The sequence below is a fragment of the Felis catus genome, chromosome A1 (assembly GCF_018350175.1).
Source record: "Felis catus isolate Fca126 chromosome A1, F.catus_Fca126_mat1.0, whole genome shotgun sequence".
Lineage (NCBI taxonomy): Eukaryota > Metazoa > Chordata > Mammalia > Carnivora > Felidae > Felis > Felis catus.
Window position 1 is genome coordinate 122,822,628 of NC_058368.1, and position 23,118 is coordinate 122,845,745.

The 23,118-nt window shown below is 41.8% G+C and overlaps 1 protein-coding gene across 10 annotated transcripts in view; it reads right to left on the reverse strand.

Moving 5' to 3' along the window:
- The window catches only part of JAKMIP2 (janus kinase and microtubule interacting protein 2), a 217,098-nt gene that overhangs the window by 60,867 nt on the left and 133,113 nt on the right, over positions 1–23,118 (reverse strand). For 9 of the 10 annotated variants that reach the window (XM_045060664.1, XM_045060675.1, XM_045060662.1 and 6 more), the window contains exon 2: positions 12,226–12,501. In XM_045060664.1, coding sequence (XP_044916599.1) covers positions 12,226–12,354 — 129 coding nt within the window. In that variant the 5' untranslated portion in view covers positions 12,355–12,501. Of the gene's footprint in view, positions 1–8; positions 990–12,225; positions 12,502–23,118 lie in introns of those variants that run through there. The other variant, XM_045060682.1, reaches the window with a different exon arrangement.

Genomic DNA, 23,118 nt, shown 5'->3' on the forward strand with positions numbered 1-23,118 from the left:
GGAAATACCTGGGGATGCTGTATTACTTTGTGCGGCAGTATCTGATGTTCCTCGGCCTTACTGCCCCATGTGTGGTCTGCAGACAGCCAGCACAGGCATCGCCCAGAAGCTTGTCAGAGATGCGCGATCTGGGCCTCCTCGTTCCCAGACCTCTAATCAGGACGTGCATTTTAACAAGTCCCCAGGTGACCGCATGCACATTAAAATTAGGACACGGAGCTATAATGGTTTTCACCCTGGTGGGGAGGAGTTCAAAACAGACCACCTGCACACCTTTTCAGGCTACACATTCCCGGCCAGGTGCAAGCTGATTAAATGTGGGCATCTTAGGACTGTTCAATATTACGATCAGATTCGTAAAATGGTGCCCAAAGTGATATTACAAAACATTTCCCCCCTTTTCCCCCTTCCTTTTTGTCTGAGGCACTGGGGGAAGTAAAAAATAAAGACAGTTGATACATTCTGAACATCATGTTTCCTTCTGTGACAACTTAGTTCTATCCCCAGACATTATACATACACACACACACCAGCCAAAAACAGTGCAGATCACTGGGCTGTCTCTGCCAAAGGGGTCTGGTGTCCGGAACTTTCTGCATGGTCCACAGATGTCCCTTTGTGCCCTTCTCTACCTCCACTCTTCTCCCTCTCCTGCTCCCCCAACAACCAACCTGCCAAGCAGTTTAATAACTATTCCTTCCAGCCTTTAGACCTTTCAGGTACTTTGGCTGAACAAAATCTTCTGTGTTTTGTTACATTTGTAACGATAACATAGGTCTTCTTGTAGATTAGCCATGGCACTACCTTAATCTGGTGTGTGAGTCTGGCTCTGATTCAGTAGATCAGGGTGGGGGCCTGGCATTTGTAGCTTGAAAAAGCCTCTTAGCAAATGTTCCTTATTTTTGTCCTCCCCCTGAACCCCACATCTCTGCTGCCTATCTTTGTCTTTCTGCCTCTGCCGTGTACCCAAAGAATCTCTCTCCTGTCTGTCTGTCTGTCTGTCTGTCTGTCTGTCTCTCTCTCTCTCTCTCTCTCACACACACACACACACACACACACACACACACACACACACACACAATAAACTAGAAAAAGGGAAGAATTAGGCAACCCCTGGAGTAATATCTGGTTGAGTGGAATTGGGTCTCTGCCATTTGTAAAATTGGAAGTTTTCGTGAAATAATTGTGAAGAGTCTCTCCAGCTGAAAAATGTTAAGATTCAAACTCCTCATTCAGACTACTGTAATTATAATACAAGCGTGTGAGATTTTACTTACCTTAACAGTTTACCTACCTTTGGCTAGAGCAGGATTTTCTAAGTCCACCTGGCAATTTATGAATATTTTATTTTAAAGGCACAGCAGTTATTCCCACGTTGGTTATTCTAAAAGAACTCAGGGCACAAGGAGACTTGGCAAAATAAACAGCCAGGCATCCTTAAATGGCTGTCTTTTGATCTTGCTTCCAACTCAGGCCAAGGTCCCTTCCTGGATGCGTTTTTATTAAATATGCTCTAGAGCTGTGCTATCCAGTCTGGGGACTACTAGCCACACCAAGTGCTTGAAATGCCCCAGGTCAGAATTGAGACTTGCTCTAAGTGAAAATACACACCAAATTTTGAAGTCTTAGTGTTAAGACAAAGAATGTAGAAATCTTAGTAATCGTTTTTATATAGATTAGATGTTGAAATAGTATTTTGGATAAATTGGGTTACAAAAAGTATCTTATTAAAACGAGGGGCGCCTGGGTGGCTCAGTCGGTTAAGTGACCGACTTGTGATTTTGGCTCAGGTCACGATCTCGAGGTTCGTGAGATGGAGCCCAGTGTCTGGCTCTGCACTGGCAGCACAAAACCTGCTTGGGATTCTCTCTCCCTCTCTCTCTGCCCCTCCCATGCATGTGTGCACGCGTGCTCTATGTCTCTGTCTCAAATAAATATTAAAAAAAAACAATGATTCCTTTTATGTTTTATAATTGTGGTTACAAGAAATTTAAAAATTATATACATGGCTTGCATTTGTGGATCCCATTATATTTCTCCTGGACAGCTTTGGTCTAGGGTTCTTGGTGTGTTGAATGAATGAACCTGGCTTTCCCCACACTGCTGGTGACACTTCTCTTAGTAAAGCCCAAGTCTGAGGTGATCTATGTACTTGCTCAAAAATCACCCAGGGCTCCTTTATGTTGTAGAATGGAACCCCTACACCTCAGCTTTGCCTTTCAGGCTATCAGAATATTTGGCTGGGGTGCCTGGGTGGCTCAGTCAGTTGAGCAGCTGACTTCTGCTCAGGTCATGATCTCATGGTTCGTGAGTTCCAGCCCCACATCAGGCTTTTTGCTGACAGCTCAGTGTCTGGAGCCTGCTCGGATTCTGTCTCCCTCTCTCTGCCCCTCCCCCACTCGTGCTCCGACTCTCTCTCTCAAAAGATGAATAAACATTAAAAAAAAAGTGAAAAAAAAGATTCGGCTGGACTTCCAGCTCCCATTTCTGCTTCCTGCTGTACCTCTCCTCACCTGTCCCATACTGCAGGCATGATGAAGGGGGATTATGCTCTTTCCTGCACATGCCCTGAATCTCTGTACCCATGTGCCTATGGTTTTCTCTTCCTGACCTGCCCTTCCCTCAGCTCTCTTGGGGATCCTATCATCACTCGTGGCCAGCTAGATGTCACCTTCTCCAGTCATACCACCCCGACTGCCCAGGACAAACCTCATTTCTCCTGCTTATGTCTTTTCAGTGCACTTGGCTAATACCCCCTTACTGCTCCTTTCTGCATTTTTCTTTATACTATGGGTATCGTTTTTTGCATGCTTATCTGTCTTCACCACCTCTTCTCCTGCTCCTACTCCAGACTGCAAACTGCTCGAAAGCTGCCAACAAGCCTTGTTCATCTTTGTCTACCCAGTGGTTGCCAGCACAACACATAATAAAGAGCCTGAGAGTGTGTGTGCAATTAAAGAATGTATGCCAGTATGTTTCCCTGGCTAGCCCTCTAACCAGAGGCAAGAATAATACATCCTGTCATATGGTTTAGAGAACACAGACTTGTAGGGTTTCTTGGAGCAACCGCTCATCCATCACTTCCCTGCATAAAACAATCAAAGAAACAAATAAACAAAAGACCATCACATATAAGAATGCCTGTCTTCTGCTTGATAATTCTCTCAGCGCTTCAATAAGGACAACCTAAACCTTACTCCCCATTTTTCTAGAATAAACTCAAGTGACTAGACTATGGGTAGATAAACCACAGCCCATGAGACAAATAATTTCTTGCCTCTATTTTTGTGAATAAAGTTTTACTGGAACACAGTCATGCTCTTGTCACAATGGAGTTCAGCGGTCTCAGAGAGACTGGTCTGCAAAGCCAAAAATCTGTACTATTTTGCCCTCTACAGAAGAAGCTTCCTGATTTCTCTTCTAATAATGCAGTTTTTGTGAAAAAAGAGGGCTTATTTTTCATTGATTTAGAAACTCTGATAATTTAACTTTAACTCTGATAAAGTTAACTTCAAGTGATAAGAAATTAGTTACCTTCAATTTCAGCAGGTTGTACTTACGTTAGGCCTTTGGAACATCTTGACTATAAAGGCTGGCAGGTAGCAACTTACTTAACGGAAATTTTAGCAGTTCTTTTGAGAACAATAAATAACTAGTAAAAAGGGACAAAGGATAAGTAATTCTGGGTTTGCATTTTTATTTAACAATCTGCTATATCTAAGGAAGTTGCTTTATCCCTCTGAGGATCTTTGCTTATGCTTACAACTTACCCATAACAGGATTATTTTGTGGGTTAAATTAGATAATGCTTGGGAAAGTACCTTGAAGTGTAAAGTACTATGAAAAGGAGGGTAATATTACCGACTATAAGAGGAGATATCCAGGACCTAAAATTATTTATGTCAAACTCTCTGCAGGGGTCTTAGATTATTTCACATTGTGATTCTGTCATTTCCCTCAAATTATAAACACTGATCCTTTGTGTGTAGATTGGAGATGAATAAAAAAGAAAAAAAATGAAAATATAGGTATACAGAAAATATATTCCAACCTGAAGAAAAAAACAAATACAAACACTGGCCTTCCTGTCCATCACTTAAAGGAATCCATAGAACTCAAAGAAAATTCAAAGGCATTGATTGATTACATTTGACATTTTTCATGTCTGCTTATTTGGTTGCCATAGAAACTGGCATTTTTGCAGAATTTCTAGGTATGACTTGTTTTTCTAAGCTTGGGAGAAGTGTTTGACTATGAAGGAGACACAAAGGATGTGATTGACATTTGGGAGGGAAAAAAAAGCCAATTAAAATTTTTGTAGTAAAATAATTTTCTGAAAATTATTTGCAGCTCAGATTGTACTGGTAAGAAAATGGACTTTACCATCTTAATGTAAAAGGTACCCAAAAAGAGAAAAGACTACTCCTGAGTAACAATGAAAAATATAAAGATAATACTTGAAGTGGAAAAAAAAATACTTGGAAGAAGAAAGAATCCATTTTGATAAGTGGAAATATTTCAGACAAAAATTTCCACTGTATCACATGATGGCATTTATTGGAGGTTTACTGTGAGTTTGGCACCTTCCCAAAGGCTTTACACACACCACCATGTTTACCCTCAGCAGCTCTGTGATGTAGGTAACGTCTGTGTCACCTGAACGTCAGATGAGAAGCGTGAGGACTGGTCTCTGTACAAACAGAGTGTGAAGAAGACTGTGGAGAGACCAGTGTGGGCCAGGAGGCGGGTCTGAGTCAGGTCCTGGACCTGCCTGCTCACTTTGAAACCTCCAGCAAGCTCTTTACCAACCCCAGCCTCAGTTTTCTCATAAGTAAACTGGGATTGGGGGCCTCATTCTCATATGGTTGTGAGGGCTGACTTAAGATAATGTTTGAAAAGTCCTTTGCAAAGGCTGGAACACCTGGGAGATTAATAATTATCAACTTATAGTTAAATAGTACAGTGTTAATTTTGACAGATATTGTACATATTAATACTATTATATCATGCAATGCTATATTAATACCATAATATCATGCAATGCTATATTAATACCAACAACATAAATATAAAAACCCATATTATCAGGCTAAGACTAACATTACTATTATATTAAGACTGTAATAACTATTTTCCTAACAGATACAGATGTTCAAAGGTAAAACTGGGCCTCCTAGGGATGTCTTGAGTTCCCTAGAATTAGCAGCATCTACTCTTAACTTGGAAGAAACTCAGATTATGTGTGTGCAGGAGTGGGGGGTGGGGTGAGACAGGACAAGGGGCTGAGCAGTGAGCAGGGCTCTGAAAGATACAGAGGTTTTATGGAAGTGAACAAATCCCTAGGAAAATGTAATCTTACTGAGAAAAGCTGACACTGTGACAGAAGCAAGAACATTTATGACTATCCCACAATGGTCTCGCATTGTATCTTCCGTTCTAGTCTGGCCTTTGAAAAATGCCAGTGTAAATTCTGCCAAGATAAAGATGGTGATGTTTGAGCTTTGACGTGACCTTAGAAATCTAGGTTTAAAAATTGGATGGCCTTGTCCAAGATAAGGAAGTTGAGAGGTTATCAAGGCAAGACAAGCTAATGTTAAACTTTGGTGTGGATTATCTGCCTTGGATGTTCCAGGAGATCCAAACTCACAGTAAGCAGGCAGGGGGTCTCCCAGGCACTAAGTACCACTCAGTCAGGAGATAAGAAGGAGGGAAAAGCTCCCACTATCACAAGGTTGCTTATAAGGGCAATTTTATACGACTGGGAAGGTACAAAGGCTTCTATTGTTGCATTTCTTACTTTTAGGCATTTAACACTTCCTGAAAACAAAACAAAAAGTGCATAAGGCAAGAAATACTGCCTCCCAAATTGGGGCCTTGAATGTGGAGGCTCCCTAGCAGTCACCTGAGGACAAGGGTTGGCTGATTTTCTGGGAGTCCTGGAGGCAACAAGATATTCAGTATTACCCAGGTCATCCGGGAATTCCCATTTCGGCTCCTTCCTCCACTTGCTGTGTCATTGGGAGCACATCACTTAAATGAGTTAAGAACTCATTCTCTTTTTCAGAGAAATTGGAATAGTAATTACACCTTGCCCTCCTCCCAGGCTCGCTGGGAGGTCTGAAAGTGTTCTGCAGTCTGAGGGCTGTTCCAGTTGTGCAAACTCCTGTCTGGAGCTGACTACTCCAGAACCTGCAACCCAGGCCTGCTGCTTTGCTGCCTCCAGCGTAGAGCCCTGTTCTCTGCTACCTGGGCCTCCAAGCCCTCTGTCACTGTGCCCTTGGGGTTCACTGGAGCTGTAGGCTGCCTCTGAGGAAAAGTAGGAAGCCCTAGGGAATTGGTGAGTGGATTTCACATCTCACAGCAATCCCCCATGAGCTCACACCCTGGGCAGTGGATCATGGCCTCACGCTGTCCACAGGAGAGAAAAACAGAGGAAAACACCGAAGCCTAATGGCTCAGAGGGCTGGTCCAAAAAAGAGACAGACCTGGATGGAAATCCTTTCTCTGCTCAAGCCTCGGGCTTTCTACCTAAATAAATAAATTTATGCCAGGGGGTTGTTGGGAAAGTTTCTAAAAGGCAACATGAGAATGTTCTCAACAAGTAGCAGTGAGCACCTCCTTCATTCCAGGCAGTACTCAAATCACTGAAGGCATTTTCCCTAGGGGGTACCTTAAGCACACATGGTCTCTTACCCATGAGAAGCTTACATTATACTGAGAGTGAGGGAGTCAGCAGGCGATACATAAGCAGAACATGATACCTTCAGACAGTACAGAGTTCTATGACACAGGTACAGCAGGGTGATGTGACAGAGTAAATGGATGTAGGGGAAGAGGCATCACCTAGACCAGGGGGCCAGGGGACATCTGACCCCTGAGGATCCTGAGAGCTATCTCCATGCAGGAAGAGCTGGAGCACACAGTTGCCTTCCCTGACGTATCCCTACCATTCTGGAAGGACTGTAGCGACTCTATGCTCTCCACAATCCGCTCATTTTATAGACATGAATGTGCTGGCTCAGAAATGACAAGGACATACAGCACAGAGGCCTCACTTTCTGTTCCCTCCTACCCACCACAGGGGCCTCCCCAGTTCCATCTTCTCAGTCATTATGCTTGGAGTTCAGTCAAAACGACCGACTTCCCTGAATTGTTATTCCTATCAGTGCTTGGCAACTCTTGTAGACAAATTTCTACTAACTATATGTTGATTGTGTCTAGTATTTTTGTTTCATTTCCTCGGAGTGGAAACGCAGACATCTATGGGGGAAGGGTTCATCTACTCCCACCCCCAACACTTTGTTTCTTCATTTGTAATTTGCATAATAGTGTAGAACAAACTTCTGCCATTCTTTCTTTCTTTGCTGAAGGTTTCCATTTTTTTCCGGACCTTTAAATTTTTTTAAGTTTATTTATTTATTTGGAGAGAGGGGCAGACAGAATCTCTGCACTGTCATCGCAGAGCCCAATGCAGGACTCGAAATCACGAACCATGAGATCGTGACTTGAGCAAAAACCAAGAGTCAGACACTTAACCAACTGAGCCACCCAGGTGCCCCAGATCTTCCCTTTTTTTATATATTAAATATAATTTATTGTCAAATTGGTTTCCATACAACACCTAGTGCTCATCCCAACAGGTGCCCTCCTCAATGCCCATCACCCACTTTCCCCTCTCCCCCAACCCCCATCAACCCTTCAGTTTGTTCTCAGTATTTAAGACCATGGGGGAGGGAAAGGGAGAAAAAAAGTTACCTTCTTATTTTTTAAGAGCATAGGTTCTGTAAGACATGGAAATAACCTAAGTCCATCAATGGATGAATGGTTAAAGAAAGTGTGTATACACACATTATATAAAGTACATATACACAATAAACTATCATTAAGCCACTAAAAAGAAGGCAATCTTGCCATTAGCAAGAACACAGTTGGACCCTGAGAGTATTATGCTAAGTGAAATAAGTCAGAGACAGAAAAACAAACACTATGTGATCTCACTTGGATGAGGAATCTAAAAACCTTGAACCCATAGATACAGAGAACAGATTGGTGGGTGTCAGAGGCCGGGGGTTACAGGTGGGAGAAATGGGTAAAGGCGGTTAAAAGGGAAAAACTCCTAATTGTAAGATGAATAAGATCTGGGAATGTAACGTACAGCATGGTGGGTATAATTAACAAGACTGTACTGCATATTTGAAACTTTTGAAGACAGAAGGGCACCTGGGTGACCCTCAGTTGGTTAAATGTCCAACTCTTGATTTCAGCTGAAGTCATGATCTCACGGTTTGTGGGGTGGAGCCCCACGTCAGGATTTTAGCTGACAGCGTGGAGCCTGCTTGGGATTCTCTCTCTCTCCCCGCTCCTCTTTTGTGCCTGCAGACTCTCTTTCTCTCTCTCTCTCTCAAAATAAATAAGTAAACTTTTAAAAAAGATATAGAACATTTAAAAACAAGAAAGTTGTGAAGAGAGGAGATCTTAAAAGTTCTCATCACAAGAAAAAATATTTTGTAACTATGTGAGGTGATGGATGTTGAGTAAACTTCTTGTAATCATTCTTTAATATATACATATGTCAAATCATTATGTCGTACACCTAAAATGAATACAATGTGATATATCAGTTATAGCTCAATAAAGCTGGGGAAAATGTATCAGAAAAGAAAATAATAGACTTTGGAGGAGACGCAAAGGGAGTGGAAGAACCAGTTCTGCCACCTAGTAACATGTGACTCCGGGTAAATTATGTTACTTCACTGAGCCTCAGTTTCCTCACCTGTAATATGGGGATAACAACAATGCCGACCTACACTTGAATCATAATAATGAACATGCTTGACACAAACTCACTATTCAAGACCAACATACCCACACACATCCGTATGAAGTAGACACTGCTATTCTCCCATTTGACAGAGGAGGAAAAGGAAACACAGAGGGATTTTAAAACCTCCTCAGGGTCACCCAGGTGCTAAGTGAGAGAGGTGCAGTGATGTCAGGATGAAATGTGCTTATTACAGTGTGTGACAGATAGTACACGTTCACATTCAATAATGTGTAGCTATTTATATAATCAGTTTAAAACATTCATGACTCTGTCTGCAGTGTGTTCTGTAAATGTCAGTGGGAAGATGTGTCTTTCTGGAAAAATGAGTAATGCTCCATCGTTCCAAAGGTTTCCCCTCTTTACCTTGCCCATTTCTCAGTAGCTGAACTGTGATTTTATCATGATAGCCTAGGAGCCAAACTGAGAGGATGAGTTCCATCTTGGCATTGTCTATATTCTCTCTCCTAAAGCCTGGGCCTTTGGAAACACAATCATATTTATTTTAATAAAACTGCTTTATGACTTGCCTTTGCTCTTTGGGGAAGGCTGCTGACAGGCGGTGGGGCTTTGTTTTAGTCCCTGTGCTGGGACTGTAATTAACTGCCACAGAGAGGGAGACTGGGGGCAGCCAGCAGAGAGAAGGATAAGGGCAGTGCTTTTCTACACGAGCTGACTTCCAGGCTCTTGTCAGAGGAAGGGGAGGTTACATTTGATCTGCTGGCTTAGATACCAGTGCCAGGCCCTGAATAAACAGGTAGCCCTGTCCACGCTCAAGACTTCCCCCTTTTAAAAGACTTGAATGTGTGCAAAATTGGCAGTGGTAGGGTCTGCAGGACCTCTGCCTTTTGAAACCTCAGGAGTCTGCTCTCCGTAAATCAGCGTCAGTTTATGGCTACCGGTCTCCAGATGGACAGGCTTCTCCCATGAATGGAGTTTGTCATCCTGTCATTACTACAATTAAAGGAGTCGGCCTCCCTTGAAACGTTATGCTGCCCCAGGGAAAGTTAAAACTGGTGAAATGTTCATAGACTGTCAGACCTGGAAGGAATCTTAGAGTGGTATGTTTGCCAACAAGAAGGCAGAGAGCCACCTCCACGGGGACTGCCTGGACGGTCTGCTAGAGGTACAAGTCCTGGCCCTCACCATGCCTGCTTTATCAGAATCTTTGCGCTGTGGGCCCAGAGATCTCAATTTTTAATGAGTTCCCCCAGGTTATTCTAATTCACAGTGATGCTTGAGAGACAAAGATATGCAGAAACACATTCAATCATCTGAATTATGGGTCAAGGTATTGAGACACTTAAATTTGTCCCCGAGGAGAGATAAACACAAGGCCTTGGTCTACTGACTCTCAAATGAGTGTTTCTGTTTTGTTTTATTCTCTTTGTTTTTATGATATCACATCCCTTTTAGCTTCATGGAAAAAAGCTTCCTTCACAAATTTTACAATGGGGTCTGGTTATCCAAGGTTAAGCCTTAGCAGAGACAGGAGGCAAGGGGCTTTGGCAGATCCAAGCTTTATTATTGCTGAAACCAGGAGAATACATATTTGGGAAAATAAATAATTTTAAAAATTGTTTAAGTTTATTTATTTTGAGAGAGAGAGAGAGCAAGAGCAGGAGAGGGGCAGACAGAGAGGGAGGGAGAGAGAATCCCAAGCAGGCTCCACACTGTGGACACAGAGCCCGATGTAAGGCTCGAACCCATGACCTGGTGGAAGTCAAGAGTTGGATGCTTAACTGACTGAGCCACCCAGGTGGCCCAATAATTAATTTTTTTAATGTTTATTCATTATTTTTGAGACAGGGACGGAGTGTGAGCAGGGGAGGGACAAGAGAGAGGGAGACAGAATTTGAAGCAGGCTCCAGGCTCCGAGTTGTCAACACAGAGCCAACCACAGGGCTCGAACTCACAAACCGTGAGATCACGACCTGAGCTGAAGGTAGACGCTCAACCAACTGAGCCACCCAGGCACCCCAATAATTAAAATTTAATAGCAATGTCAAGGAAGAAGATACAGATAAAAAAGAATAAGGATATTGATTTTTGATCTATAGCTAGATCAGGAACTATTCGTGTTACTACAGAAAGAGTTATCTACATAGGGCAACTTTATGCTGGCAGTTGCCTGGTTTGGAGGGAGCAAAATGTCTCCTGTATGTCGGATATTTGAAAATACTTTCCTGTCTGTGACCCTATTTGATATCTGCACCACTCTGGAGAGATAAGTGTTAGCATATTCAGCTAAGAGATGAGATTCAGAGGAGTGAAGAGACTTTCCTAAATTGAGTTAGCAACTGACTCAGGTACAGAGGTATTAGAAAGAATATTACTATGAATAATTTTTTAGGAGTATACCAGGTGCCTAGCATCTCTCTGAGCGTGTAATACAAATTTTCTCATCCAATCATCATGACTGCTTTACATACTTGCCTAACTGGAACCTCATCAGAGCTCTTGAGATAGCAGGATGTTGCTGACGAAGCTAAGGTATAAGGAATGAATCACCCTTCATTCGTTCCTCTGCTCAGTCGACAAACCCAGGCTAAGCTTTTCAGTTCTAGACATTTATTTAGGTTCTGGGGATAGAGGTCAGGTAGGACTCTGCTTTCTTGGAGATTACACTGGACAGCAGAAATAAGCACTAAACAAGTAAATAGATAAATACAGAAATCACTATTAAATGAATCAAAATAGGCTATGGAAGTAACTGGGCATGAGAAGTGTACTATCTTAGAGACTGTGACAGATGGTAGGTACCAGAGCTGACATAGGAAAGAGGTACACAGCTGCCTGGGGGCAAAGGGGCAAAGGCCCTAATTGTGATCAGTGGATATTTTGATCCAGCAAAGAGGATATAACAGAGTCATCCGGGGTAAAGTACTGTGAGATTGCTCATCGAGGGGCGGAAGAGATATCCTGTAGTGGTAGGGAAAACCCTTTGGCTTTGAGAAAGGGTTAGAAGCCGCTGAAGGGTTTGAGAAGAGGAGTGACCTGATACGATCTATTTTAGAAAGGCTGTCCTGTGCCATACCGGGAAGAACCCGTAGAGGGCAGGGCGGAGCTCGCCCAGGACAGGACAACTAAGAAGTGGTGGGAGGGAGTGGGGGTGGATGTCGTCTCAATGATTATAGCTGGTTTCCTGAACCAGGCTTCCTGAGGAGGCAGAGATCAGTCTCATGAGCATGTTATTTTCACCTTCTGTGAATCCTGTGCTCGAGTCCTGCCACACACACACACACACACACACACACACACACACACACACACGAGAATCTCCATAAATACAGGGGTTATTGCTCTTCTCAGAAAATGGCAGAGAGGAGCCACTGGGGTGGGCCAGCAGGCAGAGCTGGGCCAGAGCCGCTCTCCAGGCTGTGGCCCCAAGGGGCCTCACTCACCTTGGACTTCTCCTGATGCAGCTCTATCTGGATGTCGGTGAGCTTGGTTCTGAGGTCTTCATTGGCAGCTTGAAGGGCGACGATGAGCGCTTCGGGCTTCTCGCCCTTATTTCGCCCTTTCTTGGACATTGTTCCTTTCTAAAGGGAGTCTGCTGCTTTTTAATTCCTTTCAAACAGGTGCTGCCATGTTACTGCTTCTTCTCCTGGGGGCGATGTTTCAGCATCTACTGCGTGGTGCTCCTTGGTAAGGTCTCCTCAGCCGCTGCCCTGGAAGCCCTGATTAGAGGCAGAGACAGCGGTTACTGCTGTGGCAGAGACCTGGGAGAAGTGCCAGGCGGTGTCTCTCAGCCTGAGCAACATGTAGGAGCCTCCTCCTGAGGGATCCTGTCCCCAGATCCTCCCCTCCACCTTGCACATATATTTAGAGCGATCTTTCCAAAGATCTGGTCTGGTCATGTTGATGCCCTGCTCAAAATCCTCCAAAGACCTATGAGTATTTGAGTGTATCTTTCATATCTTGGAGTGCTCTTTATGTCTTTCAGCTCAGGTTCTCTTTCCCTCTCTCTCTGCCTCTACCCTGCTAGCACTCACTCATGCCACACACACACTCCCTCTCCCTCAAATAAAATGTAAAAAAAATTAAAAAAAAAATAAGCACTAGTTCTTTCAGAAGTATAGACAAGGACTTCTCCCTCCAGTGGGGTGAGTAAGGAGTTTCCTTGAAGAAGGTGGCACTGGCCTGGAATTTGAGGAGTAGGATGTTAATGGATTTGGAAACAGGTGAAGCATTCTGAGCGAAAGAAATGGCAGGTGCTGATATACAACAAAAACAAACAAACAAACAAACAAACAACCACAGTAACTATTTTGTGGGGAAAAAATGGGGGCCTGATCCATTAGGCAGAGTATGGTTGATGGGCACTAATACTGGACAGGGTGCCTGGAAATGACAGATGGTGGGAGATCTGGAACATCAACCTTAAAATTTTGGAATCTTACATTTTTAGTAAGCAATGGAAGCCATTGAAGTTCGTGGCAGGTGGATACCCTAACAGGGAAATGCTTTGGTGTAGTCATTCTGATGGCAAAGTGGGGAGAAAATGCAGGTAGGGAGACTAGATAGAAGGCTACCGAACTTTCCAAGGTGAAGGATGATGAAGTCCTAAACAGACCAGTAGCAAGAAGAGAGTGAAAAAGAGGGATGTGTCTTGATCTACAAATTCTTAAATGCTTTGCAGGAACGGGATCAGAAAAATATGGGTATGAAACTGTTAAAGTCAATGGGAAAAACATGGCAAGATACTAGAGAAAGTTTGTCACAAACCTTTTTGAAAATTGGGTATTGTGTACACGGAGGTGCTTCAGTCCACAACTATGGGGAACTCCTACTGGTCACCCATATGTTCTGGCAGCTGCTGCTCTCTCAAGGCCCATGGTATACAGCCTGGAGGACCATGCTGGGATCCTGGGCTTCCTGCCATTTCTACGTGAGCACTGAGGCCCTGCCCTTTGGAGTGTGACCCTAGGGAAAGGGCTAGGGAGAGGTTAGGAGGCAGGGAGGACCAGTCTGTCTCCAGAAGTCATGGAACTATCCACCATTTTCCACCCTAATCTGGATGCTGGCGTTGTTCTTCATGCTTATTTTGCAAATGCTGCCAAAGTATTTAAGTGTACAGGTGGGAGATGTCTAAGAGGCCACCATTCTTTGCTTTTAGAGTTGAAATGAATTTAACAAGCTTTTATTGGATTTTTATGACAAACACTGCTAGGCACCAAGCTAAATGAGACAGTATTTAACTTCAAGAAGGTGCTAGGCGAGTAAACTCACACATGTATGTTAACAGGTTTCTCTTCCTCTAGCTGATCTCTAAATATTGCTGGTCCCCGGGGTTCCCCAAAGTTATCTCCTCTGGTCCCACCTATAGAGTAATGACTCCCCATTTTATATCCATAGCCCTGACCGTTCCCCAAATCCTGACTCACATATTCAACATCTTACTTACCAATTCTACCGGGATATTTGACTGGCCTATCAAACCTAACCTAAAACATGGATGTCTTTATTACTACTACCTCACAGCCTTATTCCCTCCAGGCTTCCCATATCAATAAATGCACCACGACAGGCCCAGTTGTTTAGATCTAAGCTTAGAAGCCATCCTTTTTTCTTGTATCCATCATTTCTCTTCTCTAGTCCACCGAGGGTCCTGTTTGTGTTTCCTATAAAATATGACTCCCTTTGGTCAACTTCTCTCAAACCCCTATGGTGCTGCCAGAACACAAAAAAAGGAGGAATTTGAGGAAAGCTTCATAGTCACTTCATAGCCTCATGGTCTTCCTGGATGAAATAAGGCTTTCCTTTTCTTCTTTTTAATGTTTATTTATTTTTGAGAGAGAGAGAGAAAGCGTGCATGCACATGAGTGGGGGAGGGGCGGGGGGGTGGAGAGAGGATCTGAAGCGGGCTCTGTACTCCCAAACTGCGCTCAAACTCATAAACTGCAAGATCATGACCCGAGCTGAAGTTGGATGGTTAACCGACATCAGAGATACAGAAATGGCAGAGAAAGAGCTTGAGAAGTACTTGGAGTCACAAATTTGCCAGATGTATTTAGAGAAGGTTGTGACCTGGGAGAAGACAAACGGGGGTTAGATCACACAGGTTCCTGCGTGATCAGTGGTTAGATATCATTGCCAATGATTAGATTTCATTATGTAGAAATGAAACAGTTGAATAGAAGTGTAATAATAAAAGCTTATACTGACTGACTGCTATGAGCTCGTCATTGGACTAAGCACTTAACATACTGCTTTCATTTCATCCTCACTAAAATTAGGGGGAAATGATTCACAAAAAGATTAAGTAACTTGCCTAAAATGCCTGAGTTCATAGCTGATGGGGCCTTCATGCAAGACTGGGACCCAGCCTTTGATGTCCTGGGCTGCTCTGCTTCATTTTAGAGGCATTTTAGAGAGGTAGCTCATTTTGCATTTTAGAGAGGTAGCTCGGGCAGTGTGAGGGAAGGTGAGTTCCTAGGAAGAGAGAGACTAGAGGCAGGAAATTAAGTTGCTTCACTGCTTCACTGGTTGGGGCAGACGTAATACAGCCCTGAACCTACCCATGGCCACGGGGATGAAAAATGATGTGGCAACTCTGACACATGGAGACTTTGATGGATTCATGTCTTGCTTTTAAACTTTATTAGTGGTTTGAACATTCTTCTCTGCCATTGTAAATAACGAGTACCAGCTTTGTGGTATTGCTCGCAACAATCATGTGCAATGCCACAGTCACAGTTTACATTTTAATTTATAATCCTTTCCCCCAAATATAATATTATGTGCTTGACTTCATGATTTTTTTGTCTGACAATTATTTTGAGTTTAGTCCCATAAAGGCTAGGGAAAAGAAAAGGGTTACAAAATTTGAAACATGTTCAGGACAGAAAAAAGCATCACAGAAAGTTAGCAATAGAATCAACTTATGGATACCATAAGGTGAGCATTTATTCATAAGGATGGTCCCGTACATCCACCTAGTGAAGGGGAACTTTCTGGAGTCTTTTCCAGTTGTGACGAGGATCTGGCAATCTCATGATTCTCGAGTATAATTTTACTACAATGCTTCTGTCACTTTGTGCTGCATTTCCCCCTTTTTGGACAGCTTTACTGAGATACAATTCACATAAACAATGTACACTTTTAAAGTGTATTGCTTCAGTGGTTTTAGCATATTTGCAATATTGTGCAATCTTCACCGCAATGAATTTCAGAATTTTTTATCACCCCCAAAAGAAACCCTATACCCATAAGCAGTCATCGCTTATTCCTCACCAAACTCTCCCAGCCCTAGGCGATCACTAATCTATTTTTTTCCCTTTATGGATTTGCCTATTCTGAACATTTTGGAAATTATTTCTTTTATCTTTTTTATGTAGACTTCACACACAGCACAGAGCCCAATGTGAGGCGTGAACTCACAAACCCTGAGATCAAGACCTGAGCTGAGATCAAGAGTTGTACACTTAACCAACTGAGCCACCCAGACGCCCCTATTCTGAACATTGTGTATTAAATAGAATTATATATGTGTCTAGCTTCTTCCACTATAGCATAATATTTTCAAGGTTCACTCACATTGTAACATGTACAGATATTTCATTTCTTTTCATTGCTGAGTAATATTCCCTCGTATGGCTAAAACTGCATTTCATTTACCCAGTCATCAGTTGATGGACACTCGTACTGCCTTTGCTTAAGTGGCCTGAGGACAGCCCTCCAGAGAAGCTGTCAGCCTTGTAAAGGGATGCCATCCCTGAAAGGAGTGTGCTGGAGAGCATAAAGGAATGCTTTAAGGTGTCACTGCATGCAGATGGAATGTTTCTGGACCACCTTAGGAGTCTTTGTCAATGACAATGTCCAACACAGCAGATGACCTGGAGGAGGAATGGAAGCCTTATTCAGTTAAGCCCCAATCCTCTTAAAGATATCAGATAATTAAGAGATAACCTCTCAGGAATCCTTGTATTTTAAAACAAGGATCGTTGTTTAAGAATAATCAAACGTTGTTTGAGAGGGGGATATAAAGTACTATGGCATTAGAGTGTTGGACGATTATACAGAAAAATGTAAGTGATAGTCTCACATAGTTCATGACACATGAGAGTTGCCACTTACTGAGTGCTTTCTATTTCTACTATTGGCTAAGGTTGTATAAACAAAATAGTTTGTTAAGCGCTGTCCTCAAGAAGCTTAAATTGAGTAAGAATGATGGAAGACGTGGAAAAAATAGTAATTCAAATGTCACACTTACGGAAAGACTCTAATACGAAAAAAAGCTGTTCTTATTCTTGGTTCTAAACAATCTCATTTAGGCACTGGCACAAAACCCAAGAGAGAGAAAGCAAGGAGAGAGGGGAGTGACATGAATATGAGCAAAGGAGGCCTTTTTGCTTCCTCACCCTGGTTTCTCCTTGCACACCCGTTCTGGAGACTGTAAATAGGATGCTGCTTTTGGAATTATCTTGAGATCATCTACTTTCAGGTGTAGCCCTTTTATGTCTTTTACTGTTTAAGGAACATCAAACAGTTATTTTTAGAACAAAATGTCCAGGTTTAAAAATTCTCATTCAGCATTATTCTCTTTTAAAGACATCCACACTTTAAGATTTTAAAAAATCAAGAAATTTAAAAAGGAACCCCCATGCACTATTTGTGGGAATGCAAACTGGTGTAGCCACTGTGGAAAACAGTACGGAGTTTCCTCAAAAAGTTAAAAATAGAATTACCCTATGATCCAGTAATTCCACTGGGCATTTACCCGAAGAATATGAAAACACTAATTTGAAAAGATACATGCACCCTTATGTTTATTGCAGCATTATTTAGAATAGCCAAATTACGGAAGCAGCATCCATCAATGGATGAATGGACAAAGACGATGTGGAATAAAAGGATATTGGAATAAAATATCCCTTGAATATTTATCCAATGGAGTAAAAGAATAAAACCTTGTCATTTGTGACAACATGGATGGTCTAAAGGGTATGACTCATATGTGAAATTTCACTCATGTGAAATTTAAGAAAGAAAACAGAGACAAACCAAAAAAAAACAACAACTCTTAACTATAGAGAACAAACTGATGGTTACCAGAGGGGAGATGGGTGAGGGAATGGGTAAAATAGGTGATGCAGATTAAGAATACACTTATCAAGGAGCGCCTGGGTGGCTTAGTCCATTGGGCATCCAACTTTGGATCATGTCACGATCTCGCTGTTCGTGAGTTTGAGCCCTGCTTTGGACTCTGCTGACAGCTCAGAGCCTGCAGCAGGATTCTGTGTCTCCCTCTCTCTCTCTGACCCTTCCCCACTAGCGCGCTCTCTCTCTCTCCCTCTCTCTCTCAAAAAATGAATAAACATTAAAAAGTTTTTAATTAAAAAAAGGAATACACTTATCAAAAATAAAAAAAGAAAGGGGTGCCTGGGTGGCTCATTCACTTAAGCGTCCAATTTCAGCTCAGGTCATGATCTCATGGTCTGTGAGTTTGAGCCCCGTATCAGGCTCTGTGCTGATGGCTCAGAGCCTGGAGCCTGCTTCAGAGTCTGTGTCTCCTTCTCTCTCTCTGCCCCTCCCCTGCTTATGCTCTATCTATCTCTCTCTCTCAAAAATAAATAAATATTAAAAGAAATTTAAAAAAGAGTACACTTATCATGAAGACCTCTGAGTAATATATAGAATGGTTGAAATCACTACATTACACACCTAAAACTAATACAACACTGTATGTCAACTATATGGGAATGTTTTTAAAAAACAAGAAATTAGAAATGTTTATTAAATTAGTTTATAAATATTTAAGTATGATGAATCTATGCTATTGATCATAGAATATAATTCTGGTTGCATAGTCTGTCCAAGAAAGTAAAAATATCCTAGATATTCTGATATTTTAATGTCCAACTACACTGTCTACTTGCTCTCACATCCTAGGATACCACACGATTCTTTGTCAGGAGCATGGCCCCATATTTGGTCAAGAAAATGTGGCCACTATTTATGGAGCACTGTTCTTGTCTAGTCATAGATGTTAAAAAATCTAAGCATCAGTTCTATCCTCCAATGGCTTCCAACCTATAAAAGGAGACAAACGTCTGTAAAGAGAAAACAAATTCTAGAAGGCAGTGAATGCTATAGTTGGTACATGTTGTGGGAGTAGCTTAGTTTGGACTGAGGAAGATGAAGAATTGATAGAGAAGGTGTCATGTGAGCTGAGTCTAAATGATGTCGTGTAGCTTATTGGGTTCTTACTCTGTGCTGGGCACTGTGCTATCGTACACTAACATTAGGTACATTAACTCACTGAACTGTTCCAATCCACCCTTTCAGATATTTACTCTTACTATTTCTTAGGCAGGAACTGAGGATCAGAGAGGTTAATTAACTTGAGAAAAATTACACAGCTAAGACATGGCAGAGCTGCAACTCAAATATGCCATCTGTCCATCTCCAAAGCTTCTTAACACTTTCATTACCACTGTCCTGAAAGTCAGGCAGGATTCAGCTCTGACTGTGCATAGGCTAAAGAGGTGGGCAGAAGTGTGCCATTGTCAACTGGGGCTTACAAAAAAGAATGGTAGGATGTAGTGGTTAAGAGATTAGAATCTGAAATCAGAAAAAGTGGCTTTGAATCAACCTTCCTAGCTGGATCTTCTTGAGAAGCTATTTAAACTCTCCAAGCTTTTGTTTCTTTACTGTAAAATGGGGAAAAGGATACATCAACTTCACTGAGCTCCTGCAAGGAGTAAATAAGCTAAAGTGTGTCAAATAATTAGGCAAATTATTATTACCATCATTACCATGGTTATTGTCTTTCTAGGAGCTAACTATCCACTAAAAGCCAGTTTAGATTTTAAGAGAAGAAGAAACATATTTGTCACCTATTCACGTTAAAAAGACAGGCCAGGAAAAGCCCAGAGATCCCTGGGAAGACTAATGGAATTCATGTTTATGCTTTTGGGGAAATGGGACCTGCATTGGCAGGATCAGTATTCCCAGGAGTCTTGGCTTTGCAGTTGGTTTTGCCCTAAGCTATAGGCTGGATAAAGTCATTATTAATCTTGGAGGTTCCAATAAGGTTGTTGCCTCTGAGTCATAATTTGCAAAGCAACTGTAATACAAAAGGGCTGACGTTCCTAAAGGTGAAGCTAAAGGCTCCAACGCTTCTCTGGGATTAATATTTTAGTATGTCCACTCTACAAAGCCGTGGTAGTTTGTTTCAGCCATTCCCACCTTTTTCCTAAAGACGATGCTCTGAGTCCAATGTTATTAGTATTTAAAACGAACAAATTAAACTGCTTACTTGATGCCTGGTGATCTGCAGAGACATATTAGCACTTCTTAAACCTTTCTGTATGCAGGAAACAAGTCTCACTGTGCATCCATGAACTTGACACAGCGATTTAATATAAAGGACAAGGGGGTGCTGTTTAAATCAGTCCGACCCTGGAGTCCTAGTTTCCCTATATAAAAGGGATGTGGTGGTGTGGCCATGGCATCAAAAGACTTTTTACGCATTACACATCTGTTAGAAGAAAATGAATCTGAAAGGCTGACATTCAGCATAGCAGCGGTTATGCATCTTCAAGATTGTAGGGGTACCGGGCATGTATGTCTTTTTATGTTTGTTTTTTCTCTCTCTCCTAGTCTTCCACTGAAATGCCCTCTTTATCACCTAATAATATTAGCAATCATTATTATCATAAAGTATTTAAAGTTAATGTGTTAAGTTTTCATATTAATGAAATGCTTTTTTCCTATTAATGAATGCTAAATAAAACCCAAAACTTATTAGTCCTGAAAGATGTGTTTTTTAGATCTCAGGTTCGAAAATTTACATCAGAAATATACTTCATAAAATGTAGAATAAGAGAGAGATTTTAGCACACATACAAGAGATATCTAACCTCTTTAAGGGGGCCTGTCAGGAAGGTTTGGTAGAAGTGATGTCAAATTTGGGATCCAAACCAGGTAGGATTCATCCAGAAATGCTCTATTCTGCAAACCCTTGGCTTTGCTCATGCATGCCTTTCCCTTTCTTAAAATCCTGGGGATCTCCCTTGCATCTTTTAGGGCCAGGTCTGATGTCATCATGTATTACTTTCCTTTGCACGTTTTCACCACACCCTGACAGAATAAGTTATTCCCTTATCTGGATTTCCATTTTCACTTTGAAGACACTTATTACAGTATTCATCACTCATTCCTTAATCTATTTATTCATCAATTCACATGTATTGATGAAGCACCTTGAGGAGACGGGTGTCTGTGCTAAACATGACACACAGGGTCCTTGTCCTTCCCAGAGGAAGAGTCAGCAATTTTGTACAGTGTGGTAGTTGCACATATGATAGGAGATAGGAATCATAGGAGCCTTGGTGGGTCAGGAGGGACGGCTTAGGAAAAGTGATACATAACAAAGATGTGTAAGATGAGAAGGAATCGGCCATAAAGGGTTTGAGGGGGAAAAAAGAATGTTCCAGGTGGACAAAGCACAGAGTATGAAGGTCTACAGGTAAAAGAGAATATGAATGATGCTGTGGGAAAAAATATAGGCAGGCAGAGAGTGGGGGGCAGTCTCAGCAACACCAGAGCATATGGACTCCATGCCCATAGCAATGTGGAGTCACCAAAGGGTTCATACAGGGGAGGGACTTAATCACATTTTAGTTTTAGTAATAATCCTCTGGCAACAGAGGATGGAATGGACTAAAGAGGTAAACAGAGATGCAGAAAGAAAATTTAGGAGACTGTTGCCATAATTCATTTACACTGTAGTTATTTTTTAGGCGACTGAGTCCCTTAACTTAAGGGCAAAACTGTGTTTTATTCATCTTTGTACTCATAGTACCTGTCACAGTGATGACCACGAAATTCAAGTGAATTAATATTGATCCAAACCCAGGGAGAACAACTGAGATTGAGGGATATAGTTCACAATTTTTATAAAGATCATTTGTAATAAGGTTTATGATGGGAAATTTCTTTTACTTTGCAGGAGCCCTTGAACGACTGTTTTGATTTCAGGCAAAAGTTAAAGCTTGGTGTAACAATTAAATAAAAAATAAAACTTAATAAGTTTTTATTTAAGCCATGTGTTGAAATTTCATAGTCCTTGCTGCTATCCATCATGCTCCCAAGCTTAATTTCACTCCTCGGCACTGAGTAAGTCATCTTGCACCGTAATCTTTTGTCTGGATTTAGAAGGCTTTCAGAAGGACTAGTGTGGCAAAATAACTCTCTCAGTGCTTTATCAACTTCTTTGCATTGTCCTTTCTTTCTGTATTCGAAGTATTTTGCAGCTGTTATAGAATGAAAAGTACCAACTTCACTGGATATGGAGGAGAAATCCCAAACACAGCAGGAAACAATTATGTGTTCAAGGTCAGATAGCAAGAAACATGTCTCAGAGCCCCTTCCTCAGGCAGGCATTCGGTGTCTGTACGCTCTTATTAAAAACAAACTGGCATATTAAGTTAAAGCAAAATACCCAAATCAATGAAGCAAGTGGTCCTCAGATAAGTATATTTATAAGTGACAGCAAGCTTTCCTATTTTAGGTATAAGTAAAACATGTATAACCTCTTCTGCTGTTTCCTTGTTTTCAAAGACCTTGAATTAAAAAAAAAAACAACAACAAAAAACCAAAAAAACACCTATCATAGAAACGCACCTTTGCAAAGTGTCAAAACATGAGCAGAAATTTCTATATATAGGAGGTGAATAACGTGTACCTGTTATTTAAAAAAAATGGCAGAACAATATCTGTATTCAGATTTTCACTGATTAATATGACTTAAGTAAAAGCACATAAACTTCTGCATATACTATATGGTTCTATTAGAGCTGTTTTTTTTTTAATTTTTTTTTCAACGTTTATTTATTTTTGGGACAGAGAGAGACAGAGCATGAACGGGGGAGGGGCAGAGAGAGAGGGAGACACAGAATCGGAAACAGGCTCCAGGCTCTGAGCCATCAGCCCAGAGCCTGATGCGGGGCTCGAACTCACGGACCGCGAGATCGTGACCTGGCTGAAGTCGGACGCTTAACCGACTGCGCCACCCAGGCGCCCTGAACTGCAGTTAATTTTCCATATTCTACTGAAGAGAAACTGGCTGTCACCATTTTCCCTATGATAAAATATAGCATAAAGCAGTATAATAAATTATAGACCATTATAGATTATTCCCATTTTAACATTTAGGATTTTGTTTTGAGTTCTGTCCCAGAGGCCAATGTTTAACTACATTTTTTTTTCCCAATTGATGGGATCTCGGAAGCAAGCCTGTGAGGTGGACTAATGGAAGGTAGTCAACCTAACCCCAACGTAAGTCATGT